This window comes from Pipistrellus hanaki (genome assembly GCF_964339955.1).
Source record: "Pipistrellus hanaki genome assembly, chromosome: 3".
NCBI classification, from domain to species: Eukaryota; Metazoa; Chordata; class Mammalia; order Chiroptera; family Vespertilionidae; genus Pipistrellus; species Pipistrellus hanaki.
Window position 1 is genome coordinate 96,863,328 of NC_140505.1, and position 17,662 is coordinate 96,880,989.

The window sequence follows — 17,662 nt, forward strand, 5'->3', positions numbered from 1 at the left end:
TGATAGATACATCAGATTTTTTACATTTTTTACACGCTCTATCCAATGAGCCAAATTGGTCAGGGCTAAATGTGATTCTTTTCATTACATTTGGTTATCATAGTGTATTTCAATTTGTATTTTTTGGACGTGAGTTAAATTGAATTTCTTAAGCAGTTTTCATTGAACTTGCATAGATCTTGTGAAGATTAGTAAAGAGCCCAGTGATCTGAGTCGTAACTCCATTTTACTTTGTTTTACAATGATAGTATAGAAACTTCCAAGCACATCAGTCTCTTATTTGTTGACTGTCAGAATTATAATGCCCCACTTCCCCCAAAGAAGGAGATAGTGCCAGCTGAAACAAATCAGAGTTTACAACCAAAGACCCAGCACTGACCTGGAGGGCAAGCTAGGCTTTGATGTCTTTACATGGGCTTTCCAAATAGAGGGGCTTCATAGGAGTGACACTTTCTCTTATTTGCTGGAACTTACTAGGAAACTATAGCTTTCTATACACTTATCAGGGGTCTTCAAACTACGGCCCGCGGGCCACATGCGGCCCGCAGAGGAGTCTGATCCGGCCCGCCAGGTTTTTTGGGCAGTGAGCGCAGCCGAGGTGTTACAGTAGGAATTAGTAGTTCATACAGTCCGGCCCTCCAGCTCTCTGAGGGACCGTGATCTGGCCCCCACTTTAAAAAGTTTGAGGACCCCTGATAAATCATTCGTGTGTTGTTGTTGTTTTCACCAAAATACAGTTTTACATTTATTCCTGTCAGATTTCATCTAATTGGTTTTGAAATTCAAATATTGTTTTTTTACATCTAGGCTATCCTTTCCCATTCATTATTTGTAAATTTGAAAGCGTATCTCTATGTCAGGTTATAGTTTGCAGTTTGTGGGCCAGATCCAAGTAATGTGCGTCGTGTATTTGGCCTACAGAAAGATTTTAAATTTTTGAACTATTTATCAACGTTTTCTTTAAAAACAAGTGCCACAAAAATATTTGGATTTCTAGCTCCTGTTGACAAAAATCAGAATAGTTAGTCACTGAAGCAACAATGTTGCCAAAAAACGAATTGGCCTTCCTTGCAGAGGTTAGTCATTAGCTATTGCTAGGTAAGACTTATCTACTGTTCACTATGGGATAGCAGATCCATCTTTAATTAAAGCCTGTGGGGGGATCATTTTCTTGGCGCTTTGGTGTACTACCTGCAGTTAACCATTATGCAGGGAAGCTCATAATTTGGGATTATAGCATTTTCTCCCTAATTTGAAGCAAATCCATCTAGCCTATTGCTGTTACTTGGCTGAAAGATATCCTATCTAATAAAGAGATAATATGCAAATTGACTATCACTCCAGCACACAAGATGGCCACTCCCATGTGGTCAAAGTTGGCTACCCCCATGTGGACACAAAATGGCCTGCAGGGTAGGACTGTTAGCTGTGACCAGGCCGGCAGGGAAGAGGAGGTAGGGGCAATTGGGCCAGCAGGGGAGCATTTAGGTGTTGCTCAGGCTGGAAGGGAAGTGGTTTGGGGGTGATCAGAGTGGCAGGCAGAAGCAGTTAGGGGCAACCAGGCTGGCAGGTAGGCAAGCGAGCAGTTGGGAGCCAGCAGTCCTGGATTGTGAGAGGGTTGTCCCAGATTGGAGAGGGTGCTGGCTGGGCTGAGGGACACACACCCATGCACAAATTTCATGCACCGGGCCTCTAATATATATATATCTATAAACACACACACACACACACACACACACACAATGTGTGTGTACATTTTTCAGATATGAGCACAAATAGGAATAGTACAAATCTGTTAAAAATAAATAAATAAATAAAGCTAAATATCCCAAAACCCTTTCAATCCTATATAATAAAAGGCTAATATGCAAATGGTTGTTATGCCTTCACGTGTAATGACTAATCAGCAGGAGGCTGCACGTACAGCAGGTGGGTGCAGGTGAGTGGGGCTGCATGTGCAACCTGTCACCAGGAATTGCATGGAGCACCTCTCGTCCCTCCCAGGGGCGGCTGCAGCTCACCTCTGCCGCTCAAAAATGGCACTGCTCCCGCCGGCTCCTGCAGAAGCAGCATGGTTCCCACAAAAGCATCAAGCAGCCGATTTTGTGCACTGGGCCACTAATGTTATAAAAACCTAATGGACCATTTAAAGTTACTGGTTTATCCAACCTCTTTTATCTTATCCACAAGGAACAATCTCATCATTGGAATAGAGGGATAAACAAAAGGCTATGAAATGGGGAAGAAAATAAACAAATCCATGTTTAAATTAATTTCTTACTACATATGCAGTTGATTCAAATACATATGTACCTGGTGGTCATTTTTCTGTGTCCTATGCTGTTACAAAACAAGTTGTCATTTTTTGTTTTAGACCAACTGGTGGGAGTGACAAGTGGACAGCAACAGCTTGTGACTGTCTTTCATTGTATCTAACTGGAGCTGTAGCAACTATAATCTTACAGGTGTGCAGTGGGGTTCCAATAGATATGTACTAATATTTCATTGATGTTTTTTACATTTCATGTATTTTCTTGTTGACAAAATAACAGCAATTTGATTTTTATTTGCAAACATTCTTGGTCTCATTTTAAGATATAATACCTGTGGATGAGGACAATGGGGGGTGGGGAAAGGGCAGAGGGTGGGGTGGGAACCTGGTGGAGGGGGAAAAATGAGGAACTTTTGTAACAATATGAACAATAAAGATTTATTTATAAAATAAAATAAAAATAAGATATAATACCTGTTTGGTAATAGATGTAACATAAATGACCATATGAATGAATCAAAGCATTTAATATTCTTGAGTTAATAATTTACATGCTACAAAGCAATTTATGTATGCTAGAGTATATTTTTGAAGCCTTTTGATATTCTTTCAAACTGGAAACTTTACTTGGGCTTCTAATGAACTCAGGTAAACTATTGGGTCGGCAGCTAAGTAATTGCGGATTTTTTAAAGAAAAAGACAATTTTTTCATGGAACTAAATAACTTTATTCTGTAATGTATTGCCCATTTTGATCAATGACCTTTTGCCATCTTTCAGGAAGCATCATAATCCCACGTTCAAAAAACTTCTGGTTTTTATTAGCAAAAAACTGAATCAGGTACGATTTGACATCATCATCATTATTGAAATTTTTACCATTCAAGGAGTTTTGTAAAGATCGAAACAAAAAGTAATCAGATGGTGCAAGGTCAGGACTATATGGTGGATGTGGCAAAACATCCCAACCAAGCTCCATTAATTTTTGCCGAGTGACCAAAGATGTGTGTGGCCTTGCATTGTCATGATGGAATACAACACCTTTTCGATTTGTCAATTCGGGCCGCTTTTCTTCAACTGCATTGTTTAATTTCATTAGTTGTTCAATGTAGACATCAGAATTGATCGTTTGGTTGGGTGGTAAGAGTTCAAAGTAGACAATTCCTTTGTAATCCCACCAAACTGATAACAAAACCTTCTTTTGATGAATATCAGCTTTTGATGTTGTTTGAGTTGGTTCACCTGGCCTGCTCCACGATCTTTTCCGCTTGATATTGTTGTAAACAACCCATTTTTCATCACCAGTTATCAGTCGTTTTAAAAATGGATCATTTTCATTACGTTTCTTTAGCAAATTGCAGCTGATAATGCGTTGCGTTAACTGTGATTCTTTCAGTTCGTGAGGAACCCATGTATCGAGTTTTTGAACATAGCTAAGTTGTTTTAAGTGATTTTCAATGCATGTATGTGATACATGAAGCTTCTCTGCAATCTCACGTGTTGTACTGTGACAGTCCGAATTGATTATTGCTTTGATTAGGGCGTCATCAACTTCAACTGGACGACCAGAGCGTTTTTCATCTTTGAGTGAAAAATCACCAGGACGAAATTTGGCAAACCAATTTTGACACTGCCGTTCTTTTAAGGCTTTGTCACCATAAACAGCACATAACTTTTTATGAGCTTGCGATGCGTTTTCCCTTTGCGGAAATAAAAAAGCAAAATATGACGAAAATGTTCCTTTTGATTTTCCATTTTTCAACGAACGCCAAACGAAAACTACAAAACAGATCAAAAAACTTTTTTTACTGATTAACAGCTGAATAGCCAACTATCAAATAACAAAATGTGTTTTACATTTGTACTACGTCTGCAAACTAAAAATTCAACTGAAGCCATATATGTGTGAAACCCGCAATTACTTAGCTGCCGACCCAATATTTCATAAAAAGTGGGTGTGTAGGTATGGATTTGAGAAGAGTGTGTGTGTGTGTGTGTGTGTGTGTATGTGTATATATATAACATTAAAAAATACTCTGCCTCCTTTACATTTTCTAATACCTTTTATTGCATTAATAATCAGAATTTTCATATATAAGTAATTTTCCCATGTTGCTTTTGTTTCTGTATGTACTTTCTTCATTTTTATGATTTATATTAAACAAAATATGTTTTGTAGTTCTTTTGCTTTTTATAGTAAAAAAAAAAGCCACAACTGGAAAAATATATTTCAATCTATAATTTGTAGAGTTCTGGAGAATAGAGAACTTATAACTGATGGTGTAACGCTTCCCACCCTTCCCACCCCCCTCTCTGGGGGGGAGTACTTGCCTGGGAATTTCCTTTAGAGCTTGGAGAAATGTGTAAGAAATGCCTGTGAAAAGTGTATTGTGTAGCTCTGGCCAGCATTGCCCAGTGGTCAGAGTCAGCACGTGCACTAAAGGGTGTCAGATTTGATTCCTGGTCAAGAAATTTCCGGGCCGAAACCGGTTTGGCTCAGTGGTAGAGCGTTGGTCTGCAGACTGAAAGGTCCCGGGTTCGATTCCGGACAAGGGCATGTACGTTGGTTGCGGGCACATCCCCAGTAGGGGGTGTGCAAGAGGCAGCTGGTTGTGTTTCTCTTTCATTGATGTTTCTAGCTCTCTATCCCTCCTCCTCTCTGTAAAAAAATCAATAAAATATATTAAAAAAAAAATTCCTGGTTGCAGATTCCATATCTCTCCCCTCTCTTCTCCTCTCCTCTCCCTTTCTCCCCTCTTCCTTCCCCTCCCTCCCTCTTCCTCCTTCCCCTCTTTCTCCCTCCTCCCCCGCCTCCCTCCCTCGCTCCCTCCCTTCCCCTCCCTTTCTGGGTTGCAGATTCCATATCCTCTCCTCTCTCCCTTTCTCACCTCCTCCTTCCCCTCCCTCTCTCCCCTCCCCCTCCCCCTTCCCTCTTCCTCCCTCCCTCCCTCATCTCCTTCTATCCCTAGCCCTCACACCCCCTCTCCCCACCTCCCTCTTTCCCCTTCTCCTCCTCTTCTTCCTCCCTCTCACTCTTTGTGCTTAGAGGGCTTCCCTAAATAGAGAAACATATCTTCGGGAGAGGATTAACAAACAACAAAAAAAGTATATTGTGTAGAAGATTTCATTTTTGTGTCTCACACTTAGTCTGCTCTTAAACCACTAGGAAAACGACACGACATGGCCATTACCTGTGAAAATTTTTTGCAGAAATGAAAAAGGAGAGCGTGTTGATGTCTCCAAATATTTGATTAAAAAGGGCTTGGCCTTGAGAGAAAGGAGGTATGGACTTTCTTTTTTCTTTTCTTTCTTTTTTTTTTTTTTTTTTACATCAGTTTGTGATGAAGGCTTCTTATTTACCTGTATACTTTCATGTCTGTGTGCTTTCAAACCTAAATTGCATCTTGTTTGCTCTTTAAAATTATATATAAAATAATCCCAAGAAGCCAGCTCAGAAATAGATTCCTTCATGATTGCCAATTCTTTTATTCAACCCCATCAGCTCTTGCATATTTAAATCTCTTTTTAAACTGACATGTTTGCTTCTCTACTTTCCCCTTTGCTTTGGCATTTATACTCCAAACCAAAGGAAAGGAGATAAGCCGATGGTATAACGGGTACCAGATCTGTACCCTTTGGCTTCATTGGCTTAGACAGAAATGTTTAAGCTTTATGTTGACAATTCTGGTATACACCAAAAATGTGTTTTTGTGAAACAGAAATGGGTAACAAATAATGTAATTGAACAATATTTACATTTAAAGATCCTTTCAGGTACGTCTTTCGTAGTTAAAGTACTTTTGGTCCATAGCGAGAATGATCATGATATTGCAAAAGCCCTAGTTTCCTTTACTCTCTCTCCTTCTAGATGTAGAGGTCTATGGAAATTATTGATGTACTAGAGGCCTGGTGCACAAAATTCGTGAGGGGGGTCCCTCAGACTGGCCTGAACCCTCTTGCAATCCAGGACCTCTCAGGGAATGTCTGACTGCAAGTTTAGGCCCAATCGCCCCTAACAACTCACCTGCCTGCCTGATCACCCCTACCTACTCGCCTGCCTGCCTAATCACCCCTAACTACCTCTGCTTGCCTGGCTGATCACCCTAACCACTTTGCCAGCCTGCCTGATCGCCTCTAACTACTCACCTGCCTGCCTGATCGCCCCTAACCCTAAGCTACAGCAGCTTTGTTTGGAAGGACATCCGGAATGACGTCCAGAAGGTTCAGCTGTTCAGTCTAATTAGCATATTATGTAGCCACTTTGTACTATGCATGGCCAAATCTCTTTTTTTATACTATATTATTAAATGTTCTCTTATTTGAACTTCCTTATGAAATGGACAATGAAAAATCAGAAATGAAATAGGTCATAAGGTGGTTAGCCATGCCGGCTAGGTGCTAACCTAATGCTGGGTAGAGGCCCACAGCTGCTCCTGCATCTTTAGTCCCACGTATGTCTCTTCTGGCTCACTGACTTTAGACTAAAGCAATTCCTGATAAAGAAATGTTAAAGTGAACATGCTGGGCAAGTTAATATCACTGATAGATAGCATCTGCTTTTATGGAACTGAAACTACCAGCTGTCTCAAGGCTGAGGATTGTAAGAGAGCTGTGGGAGGTGTGAAATCATGTAACTTTATCAATGCTTATTTCCTTTTAAAAGAAAATACAGGAAAGTAGATGAAACAAAAATCTTCTATAAATTCTGCTAATATAAGCAATGCTAATATCCCCTTCTAGAATTCTTCTTTGTAAGCATACTTTTTTATAATTGTAAGGGAATAACAGGAAATTTAAAAATGGAGTGTGTATAGCATATTACCATTAACATTTAATCTGAATAGTACTATATTTTTAAGAGACTTATATTATCTTTTGTGTTATTTTATGAATGTTGATAACTTGCCACGTATATATGTGAACTAAATTAGAACCAACGTGAAGGTGTTGTATTTCCTATTGACATCTACTTGACTTAACTTAAGATGTATTTATGAGATTTGAATAGAGAATAGCATGTAATATGAGATTATAAAACATTTAAGTGAAATCATTACTTTTTTATTATGCTCATTCATAAAGTAATTTTCATCATAACTTAAAATTATGTTCCTTTTCAAGTGACAAATTAGACTAGACTACAGCAAATTTTATATTAGAAGGATTCTGTTTATATAGTTTTCTCCAGAACTTTTTATTGCTCGTGTTTAGATATATTCTTTTTTTGGATGTTACAGAATTAATAAATTAGATAACAGCCATTCATTATCTGAGAAGTCTCTGGAAATCCCCCTGAAACAAGAAGATTCAATGGTTACTAAGTGTATTAAAATTAACTTTGACCCTGACAAAAAAGCTGCTGATATTATCAGTGAACACAGGGTGTCTGCATTTAAGGAGAACATTCTAGAACCAAGAACATCTGGATGCTATAAACCACCAGTTATTCCTAATATGAAAGTATTTGAGGCAGTAGTCAGTTGCATTGGTGATGATGGAACAGTATTTGTGGTGCCTAAGTTGTCAGGTAAGATCTTTTATGTTATGTAGGGATTTATCAGTATAAGTCCTAGTTAGTAAAATAGACATGAGTTGAAATACTTTGGACAGTATTTAACCTCTTCCAACCTCATTTTTACTGGGGTTTTGTGAGGGTTAAATGAAATAATATATGCAAAGTGCTTTTCACAATGCCTAGCACATAACAACCATTTATTGAGACATTGGAAATAGACATTAAACTTAAAATAAGCCTGGGGGTGGTTCCAGGTTCCACACATCTTAAGGGGGTAATTATTTTAAAAGGTACCTATGCAAGTTTGGAGGCTCTAAGAAAAAAGAATATAAAATTTTATATTCATTTAGAATGTGAAAAGAAATTACCACAAATTACTAGAGATTTGGGGCCTTTTGAGAATGAATATTCAGGCTTTTCTGAGATCTCCTTAAGCTTATGTTCAAGTTCTTCCTTTCTACAACCTGGTCATGTCCAGAATCTTATATAATAAAAGCCTAGATCATGTCACACGACACTCTCACGCAACATCATCACAAGGTGGCCACCACAAGATGGTCGTGTGCACAGCGGAGGAGGAGCCCAGTGACTGCTCCATGCAGTGAGGCCTGGAGGCCCACAGCTCGGCTAGAAGGGGAGCATTTAGGGGAAATCAGGCAGGCAGGCAAGCGGTTAGGAGTCAACGGTCCTACATTGTGAGAGGGATGACTGACTGCCAGCTTAGGCCCAATCCCAGCTATTGGGTCTTAGCTGGCAATCAGACATCCCCTGAGGGGTCCCGGATTGGAGAGGGTGCAGGCTGGGCTGAGAGATTCCCCCCATCCCAAGCACGAAATTTTGTGCACTAGGCCTCTAGTACTCTATAATTCCCAACAACTCTAGCATGACTTAATCTCTTTTAGTTCCATAGCAAATCTACCTATGGATAAGGTGATGGTGGCTATGAATTTGTTTAAATTTTTCTTTGATTTGTTGATCTCCTAAATATTATTTTTTAATTTGAAAAAACAAATCTGTGTAGGTGGCTATTCTAGAGGCAAGAAACCCTTCTAGAAGATGTGAACAATGTTTGAGATCTCTAGCACTAGTAGTTAATCCAGACATGTGTAAATAGTCATAGTTAAAACTTGACTATAATGTGCTAGGCAGTGTACTACACACTTAACATCTATTGCCCCACAATCCTGATAATGCAGGTGAGCACTATTACATCCAGTTCACAGAAGAACAAACAGATTTGGGGGGTAAAGGAACTACCGAGATCACTCAACTAAAGTGGTAGAACTATTAAAGAAACTAATTTCGAGCCTGTATTCTGTGCTGTTAGTTATAGGGATATGTATTTATTCTGGAAATAATAGGTCATTTGGCAATAAATAGCATTAGAATTTTAATTTTATATCCTAACATTGTGCTGTATCTCAGCATCAAGTAATAATACATAACTATTTTCTATTTTACTTAGATATGCTAACAAAATACAATAACATCTTAAAGGAGTTCCTTTATATTATGCTCTCTGGTACATAACTAGTTTTTCATGATTCTTGCACTCCCAAAAGAATACTTATACTTACAACTAGAGAGCAGAATAATTCTTTACATGCTATTAGTCAGTGATATGTTTTGAAACATATAGAAGCTAGTGACTGGATTATTTTTATTAAAGCTCTTATATGTAGTGACTGATTTTTAATTCTTCATAATATTATCTAAATGATAAAATTATTAAAGGTTAATGATGACTTCATTTAAAAATGGTAAGAATTTTCCTAAATACTTTCTATTTTTAATATTTTTTTAGAATTTGAGTTAATAAAAATGATGAATGAAATTCAAAGTAATTTAAAATGCCTTGGTCTTTTGGAGCCTTATTTCTGGAAAAAGGGAGAAGCCTGTGCAGTAAGAGGATCAGACACTATGTGGTATCGAGGCAAGGTAATCGAAGTCGTCGGTGGCACTATCAGGGTAAGTCTGATATTCTTTTGTAACTATTTTAAAGCTTAAATGCTGTAACATTCAGTGGTCTTTTAAATCTAAATACATGGAAGTTTGATTTTAAAAAAAAAAAAAACTTTTTTTAATGCATTCATTCCTAAAGGAAGACTGGTCTAGTATTACATATTTATTCATCATAAGACTTTTTGTTTTTATTTTTTATTTGTTTTTTATTTTCTTGTGTGTGTGTGTGTGTGTGTGTGTGTGTGTGTGTGTGTGTGTAAGTATACTTATTAACCTGAATAACCAAAAAATATTTCCAGGTAGAGATTGGCCACTAGTACTTTAATGGTACCACTTATTTGTCATTGGAAGCTCTGTTTGTATACATGATGTCAAGTAAAAACAGCTTGTTTTTGCCGAAACTGGTTTGGTTCAGTGGATAGAGCGTCAGCCTGTGGACTGAAAGGTCCCAGGTTCGATTCCGGTCAAGGGCATGTATGTTGGTTGCGGGCACATCCCCAGTGCGGTGTGTGCAGGAGGCAGCCGATCGATGTTTCTAACTCTCTATTCCTCTCTCTTTCTCTCTGTAAAATATCAATAAAATATATATATTTTTAAAACAGTTTGTTTTCTAGTATATTGCATATTCCCTTAGCAAATTCATTTACCCCCCAGCTAATTTGCCTTACCAGGATACTTTCAGAATACTGAGATATAGCACTTGAATTTCACACAACAGCTTTAGAAAGAGCTGTATACTTGGAAAAAAATATGTATATAAAAAGATACATAAGAATACTTACTTTTCAATAATGTATTTACAAAGCAAAGCAACTAAATCATGAGCCATTCAAGCACTTTAAAATTTCAATTTTAGGAGGGGAGGAAATTTTCCTTTTTATTTTCACTGGGTTTATCATCTATTTGAAGATGATACCTAATAGTTATATAGCACTCCTGGTTTTATAATATTCTTTCACATATGTGCATTTATGTTTGTAGACATAGGTTATTTCCATTTTACTAATAGGAAAATTGAAATTTAGCATTTTATTTCTAAATTTCTTATCTAAATCTTGTGTTTTTTTCTGCAAGCTTTAAATAGTTTCAATAGAAATAAGGAGGTTTCAAATTTGGGGTGAGTATTTAAGTATATGAATACTTACAGCTTCGTGTATTTATATGTACATGAGTTCATTTTCACATACATTTGAATTGTTTAGATAACCCCTTTTTAATACAAAAGTGAACTGAAATTGACTTTTACTAATTTATTATAATTCATGAATTTTATATATCTGGAATCAAAGTAAAAAGATGGTGGTAAATTTATTTTTTCTGTTTTTAAAATTAATTTCAAAGTATTTTAATACTTTAATCATCACTTTTATTTTTCTGTGGTCATTTTACCTTTCAAGTGTACACAATACACTTTTCATTCCTTAACCTGATATCTTTTTTCTTTTTAAAAAATCTTTATTATTCAGATTATTACAGATATTCCTCTTTTCCCCCCTTCCACCCAGTTCCCACCCCACTCCAGGCCTCCTCCTCTACCCCCGCCCCCGCCACTGACCTTGTCCATACATGTAAGCTCTTTGTCCAGTCTCTTCCCGCACAGCCCACAACCCTTTCCCCCCTGAGAATTGTTAGTCTGCTCCCTTTTCATGCCCCTGATTCTATTACATTCACCAGTCTGTTTTGTTCATCAGATTTTTTATTCATTTGATTTTTGGGTTCTCTTGTTGATAGATATGTATTTGTTGTCACTTTGTTCATAATTTTTTATCTTTACCTTTTTCTTCCTCTTCTTAGAGACTATCCTTCAAACATTTCATATAATACTGGTTTGGTGGTGATGAACTCCTTTAGCTTTTTCATGTCTGTGAAGCTCTTTATCTCACCTTCAATTCTGAGTTATAGCTTTGCTGGGTAGAGTAATCTTGGTTGTAGGTTCTTGCTATTCATCACTTTGTATGTTTCTTGCCACTCCCTTCTGGCCTGCATAGTTTCTGTTGAGAAATCAGCTGTACTCCCTTGAAGGTACTCCCTTGAAGGTAACTAACTGTTTTTCTCTTGCTGCTTTTAATATTTTCTCTTTGTCTTTTGCTCTTGACATTTTAATTATGATGTGTCTTGGTGTGGTCCTCTTTGGATTCCTCTTGTTTGGGGTTCTCCAAGCTTCCTAGACTTGTAAATCCATTTCTTTCACCAGGTGGGGGAAATTTTCTGTCATTATTTCTTCAAATAGGTTTCAATATCTTGTGCTCTCTCTTCTGGCACCCCAATAATTCGGATGTTGGTAAGTTTGAAGTTGTCCCACAGGCTCCTTACACTATCTTCATATTTTTGGATTCTTTTTTCTTTTTGCTTTTTTTCGGTTGGGTGTTTTTTGCTTCTTCATATTTCAAATCTTTGACTTGATTCTTGGGATCTTTTAATCTGCTGTTGAATCTCTGTGTATTATTCTTTATTTCAGTCAGTATATGCTTAATTTCTGATTAGTCCTTTTTTATATCCTTGAGGGTCTCACTAGATTTCTTGAAGGTTTCTAGAAGATTCTTGAGTAACCTTATAACTGTGGTTTTGAACTCTATATCCAGTAGTTTGCTTTCATCCCATCCATTTCTTTCATTTGTGACTTGTTTCTTTATGTCTGCATTTTGGCTGCTTCCCTGTGTTTGTTTCTATGTACTGTATAGCTGCTAAGTCTTCTTGAGTTGGTAGAGTTGCTGTGTGTGGTAGGTGTCCTATAGACCTAGTGGCTCAGCCTCCCTAGTCACCTGAGGTGGATGTTCTTGGTGCACCCCTTTCTTCGCTGTTTGCACAGTCTTGTTGTAATTAATCCTTGATTAATATTCTTTAAGCCTTTTAATATTCTCTATCCAGCAAAAGCTATCATTCATATGAAATGCTGAAGGATAGCCCCCTTCCACCTAAGTCATGGCACTCGAGTCACCACATGGAGATGCAGTGAGTGCAGCCAGATGCTGAGGACACCTCTGGGCTGCCCAGCAGCACCACATGGAAGCCGGACAGGCAGCATGCTCTCTCCCAGCCAGCCTTGCATACTGGCTCCTTCACAAACCCACGGGAAGTCCGGCCGGCCCCTGCGGTCCCAGCGGCTGCAGCCTGGCTCACCCATAAGAGGCCACGTGGGTGTGGGGCAAGCTCCTTGTGGGCACCCATCACCTAAGTACAAGGGCTTCCCTGGTGCACAAGCCCTGTTGTCATGGGGGAGAGTAGCGGGGAGTGAGAGCGAGCTCAGCAGATACCCCACATTCTCATCGCACCTCTGTCCCCATCACCCTCGCCCCCAGGTAGCCAGTGAGAGGTCACAGTGAATTGCTCACACTCGCCATGTTTTGAACTTTCCCCTGGTGGTCAGTGCATGTCATAACAAGTAGTTGAACTCTCGGTCTCCCAGTCTTATAATTGCCCAAGGAGCAATTTACATATTAGGCTTCTATTATATAGGATTACTGACTGTATTTCCTATGCTGCACTTTACACCTCTGTGATGTATTTTATTTTTAAAATGCTGATTGCCAAGGCAACCCAAGAAGGAAGCATTGCATAGAGTTTCACAAACTGTGAGATTGTTTGAGAAATATTGAGAATTTGAGAAATACTCCTTTATTAAATGTAAATCAGTACTTCTAACATTTTGGTGGAGGGGGGAACAAAACAAAATTTAAAAATTATTTCTGCAAAATTTATTATTCTCAAGGAATTTGTAAATCTAGTAAGAACCAGTTTAAAAAAAAAAAAAAAAAAAAAAAACCAGCCCTAGCTGGTTTGACTCAGTGGATGGAGCATCAGCCTGCAGATTGAAAGAGTCCCAGGTTTAGCCGAAACCGGTTTGGCTCAGTGGATAGAGTGTCGGTCTGCGGACAGAAAGGTTCCGGGTTCGATTCCGGTCAAGGGCATGTATATTGGTTGCAGGCACATCCCCAGTAGGAGGTGTGCAAGAGGCAGCTGGTCAATGTTTCTCTCTCATCGACGTTTCTAGCTAGCTATCCCTCTCCCTTCCTCTTTGTGGAAAATCAATAAAATATATATTTTTTTAAAAGAGTCCCAGGTTTGATTCCCGCTAAGGGCACACATCCGATTTGCAGGTTCAGTCCCTAGTAGGGGGCCTGCAGGAGTCAGCCAATCAATGATTCTCTCCCATCATTAATGTTTCTGTCTCTCTTTCCCTGCCCCTTCCTCTCTGACATCAATAAAAACATATTTAAAAAATACTCTGGTTTATGTGTAAGAAAAAAATTTAGACAGTAATACCCTGTAGGATGAGGAGATATGATGTTGCTTTTTTTCTGATTATTCAAGTCCAGATTTAGATAACTTTTTAATATATATATTTTTTAAAAGAACAACAGGAGTTTCTTCTGTCCCGTGATTTTACAATAATAGTAAATTTTAAATAGAAACTGCATTTGTCCTATTTCAGGTACAATATTTAGATCATGGACTCACTGAGAAGATCCCACAATGCCATCTCTACCCTATTTTGCTATATCCTGACACACCCCAGTTTTGTATTCCTTGTCAGCTCTATCATACCATACCTGTGAGTAAACAGTAATTTGTAGCATGATTAATTTTTAAATATTATTTTTTATTAACAATAATTTTCTAGAAATTAGCATGTAATTTGAAATCCCTTTTATTTGTAACAAAAATAATAAGATATTTAATATGACAGCTAACAGGATTTCATGAAGAAAACTACAGAATTATACTGAATGATTTAAAAATATCTGAATAAGTAAAGAGACATAATATCTTCATAGATGGGAAGGCATAAATTTGTAAAAATGTGTTACTCCATCAAATAAAATTTTAATAGATTAGAAGCTGGAAGTCAGATGAAGCTGGAAGTCAGATAAAGGAGTGTGTATTATCTTTTGCTATATAAAACTAAGCTGAAACTTGTGTTCCAAATTAACAGTAAACTTTTAAAATATATATATACAGTTTCTGTGGTCAGAGATTAGGAATAGCTTAGTTTGCTGGTTTGGCTCAGGGTTCCTGGTGGTTTTTCAGTCAAGATGTCACTAGAAGTGCCATCGTTCCAGGGACTGCCGGGTGCAGGGTCCACTTCCACGTGGCTCACGGGCATGGTGTTAGCAGGAAGCAGGGAGCCCAGTTCCTTGCTCTTAACATGTGAAAAATAACGATCACTGATCTGTAATAAAACACATTGTAGGCATTATACATATTGTCAAGCACCACACTGGCATATTGGCCTTTTCAAAAACACATAAAATGCTTTAAGTGAGTATGATGGTAGAAGCTCAGACAAAAACTAGTTTCCTAAGATCATTTCTATCATACACCCATGATATTCTCTAAAACTGCTTATATATTTTGTACTACTCTCTAATGATATGTGTTTTTTGCTACTTTTGATGTATCTTCATTTACTTCATGAATTATTTTGTGAAAGTGTGAGAAAAATCTGAGTTTATTTCTCCCAAATAGGTTGGGAGTGTCTGGCAACCAGATGCAATAGAACTCCTTCAGGAACTGCTTTCAAAGAGAGAGGTGGAAATTCACATTATGGTAATTTGTACTTAAAGCATATATCATTGATTTAAATTATTTGCCATAAAGTTTTACAAGTAACATAATTTGAGGGGTCTTTTTATGTTGAACGATTTCCCTATGTGAATATAAATTACTCATTAATATAAAGAAGTTATTACTATGATTTCTGAGAACTTTTATAAGCATTAGAATCAGTAATATGGAAGATTTTATATTAACGACGTATTTTTATAACAGGCATCAATATCAAAGAATGAGAGGCATTTAAAAATACACATGGTAGTTTTCAGGGCAGTGTTACTCATGGAACTCTGTGCTCAAAGACCTTCTCCAGTCAGGGAAACAACTAGACACCAGCTATAAGCCCAGGAGCTATATACTACGAAGTCACTTGGCTGGTAAAATGAGTAAGTACATAGGGACTTAGTGATGTTGAGAACTGAGGTAGCCCTTGAAGAAAAGATAAGAAAGTTCTCCCGACCAGGAAAATGGAATGCACCAGGAAGCATAGAGAGAGAAATGGACGTGGCACATTTTTAGGAAGTAGTAAACTGTTTGGCTAGAAGAATAGAGGTTTCATGAGAAAAAGTAGTGGTGAATAAGATTTAAGAAAGGTAGAGGTCAGTCCGTGGGGCCCCATCAAAGGTTTCTAAGCAGTGAGGTAAGAAGATTAATCTGCAGCTGTGTTTAAAGATTCCAGTAGAAAGATACAAAACTGTAAGGAGAGTATTTCTGTATGAAAGCTATGATGACAGGATGATAAAGACTTAAGAAGAGCCATAGATCCACTTGAATGAAAAAGTAGAGAAGCTTTTAATGGTGCTTATGTTAGTACCCGGAGCTCCTCTGGTTGTTCATAGGCTCTGTGAGGCTTGAGTTTATAAAGGTAGCTTTCTTTGCTACTTATTTTAACGTAGGAGAATAACTTGTAGTACACTAAGTCCTCACTTCATATCATTAATAAGGTCTGTGACTTTAAGTGAAATGAAGAGTTAAGTTTCTAGGCATCTTATTAATGTTTTAACTAAAGGACCTGCTGTGTGCCAAACACTGCTCAGTTTCTCCCAAACAATGAATTTGCATGCCCTGCAGCCCTTGCTGCCTATCAAACCTTCCCTAAGCCCAGAGGTATTACCATGAACTGTATAGTCAGAAAATCCTGCCTTCCTGGAGTTCCCATTTTACTGGTGGGAAACAAAATTAAAAACATAAAATATAAGGTATGTTAGGGAGTGACAAGTGCTGAGGAGAAAAATAAAGCAGGAAAGGATGGCAGAGTTGAGGCCGGGGAGGAAGTCACATTTTTAAATGTACCCTGTTTCCCCGAAAATAAGACAGTGTCTTATATTAATTTTTGCTCCCAAAGATGCGCTAGGTCTTATTTTCAGGGGATGTCATATTTTTCCATGAAGAAGAATACGGTACACATTTATTGTTAAATGAAAATAAAGGAAATTTGTTACCTGTATATGGTATGGTAATACAGTAGTTGTTAACACAAACCAGACAAACTGAATCCTACAGTATCAAGAATTTACTCATTTATTCAATGACAATCATGTCATCATCTTCTGGAACATCATCCTAACAATCCAATTCCTGAATTTCCTGGTGAATTTCTTGTGACTCCATTTCTTTCAGAATCAATGGACCAAATCTCTCATGTTTAGCAATAGCACCATTTTTAAATGAGTACTTCTTGTCAAGGTAGCCTGCTCGCAGTGCATTTGCAATGCAACTGTCAGTGATTTTCTCCCATGAATTCTTCACCCAAGTCACAACTTCTTGCACTTTAGGTTTCACAAAGTTTCCACGCTGATTTCTCTCCATTCTATTTTCAATGTAGTCATTAATTTCCATGCGCAAATTGTCTTTGAATGGCTATTGCAATATCAAGAGTGTGGAGATAAGCTGTCATTCCTGCGGGAATCATTATCTGATCTATTTTTCTTTCGTGAAGAAATGTCTTCATGTCTTTAGCATGGTGAGTGCTGGCTGCATCCCAGAGTAGCAGACCTCTTTGGCTCCCTCGCATAACAAGCGGCAGCATTAAATCGACCCACTTCCTTATAACTGCTTGTGTGGCCCAGGCTTTTTTAGTTTCAAGAATAAAAACGCCCAAAACACGTTCAATCTTTTCCTTCTTGCCCTTAGAAATGATTAAAGGTGGGATTTTAGTGCCATCCAGACGAATTGCCAAAATACAGGAAACACGTGCCCTTTCGTAAGCGGTGGAGGGAATGTACACTAAGGAGGCACCCCACTGTTCAATTGTTGTTTGAGATGATTGGCCCATAAACACTGCAGTTTCATCCATAGCAATCATGTTGGAAAGATTGTATTTAGAGAAGTCAGAGCCCAGAGGGGTCTTATTTTCGGGGG

At 38.0% G+C, this 17,662-nt stretch overlaps 1 protein-coding gene across 1 annotated transcript in view; it reads left to right on the forward strand.

The window, feature by feature from the left end:
* Positions 1 to 17,662, forward strand: part of RNF17 (ring finger protein 17) — a gene marked incomplete at its 5' end in the record, with an annotated part of 167,235 nt that overhangs the window by 125,456 nt on the left and 24,117 nt on the right. The window contains 6 exons of the mRNA XM_084878524.1: positions 2,375 to 2,465; positions 5,438 to 5,553; positions 7,509 to 7,798; positions 9,591 to 9,754; positions 14,181 to 14,300; positions 15,215 to 15,295. Of these exons, the coding sequence (XP_084734650.1) occupies positions 2,375 to 2,465; positions 5,438 to 5,553; positions 7,509 to 7,798; positions 9,591 to 9,754; positions 14,181 to 14,300; positions 15,215 to 15,295 (862 nt within the window). The remainder of the gene's footprint in view (positions 1 to 2,374; positions 2,466 to 5,437; positions 5,554 to 7,508; positions 7,799 to 9,590; positions 9,755 to 14,180; positions 14,301 to 15,214; positions 15,296 to 17,662) is intronic.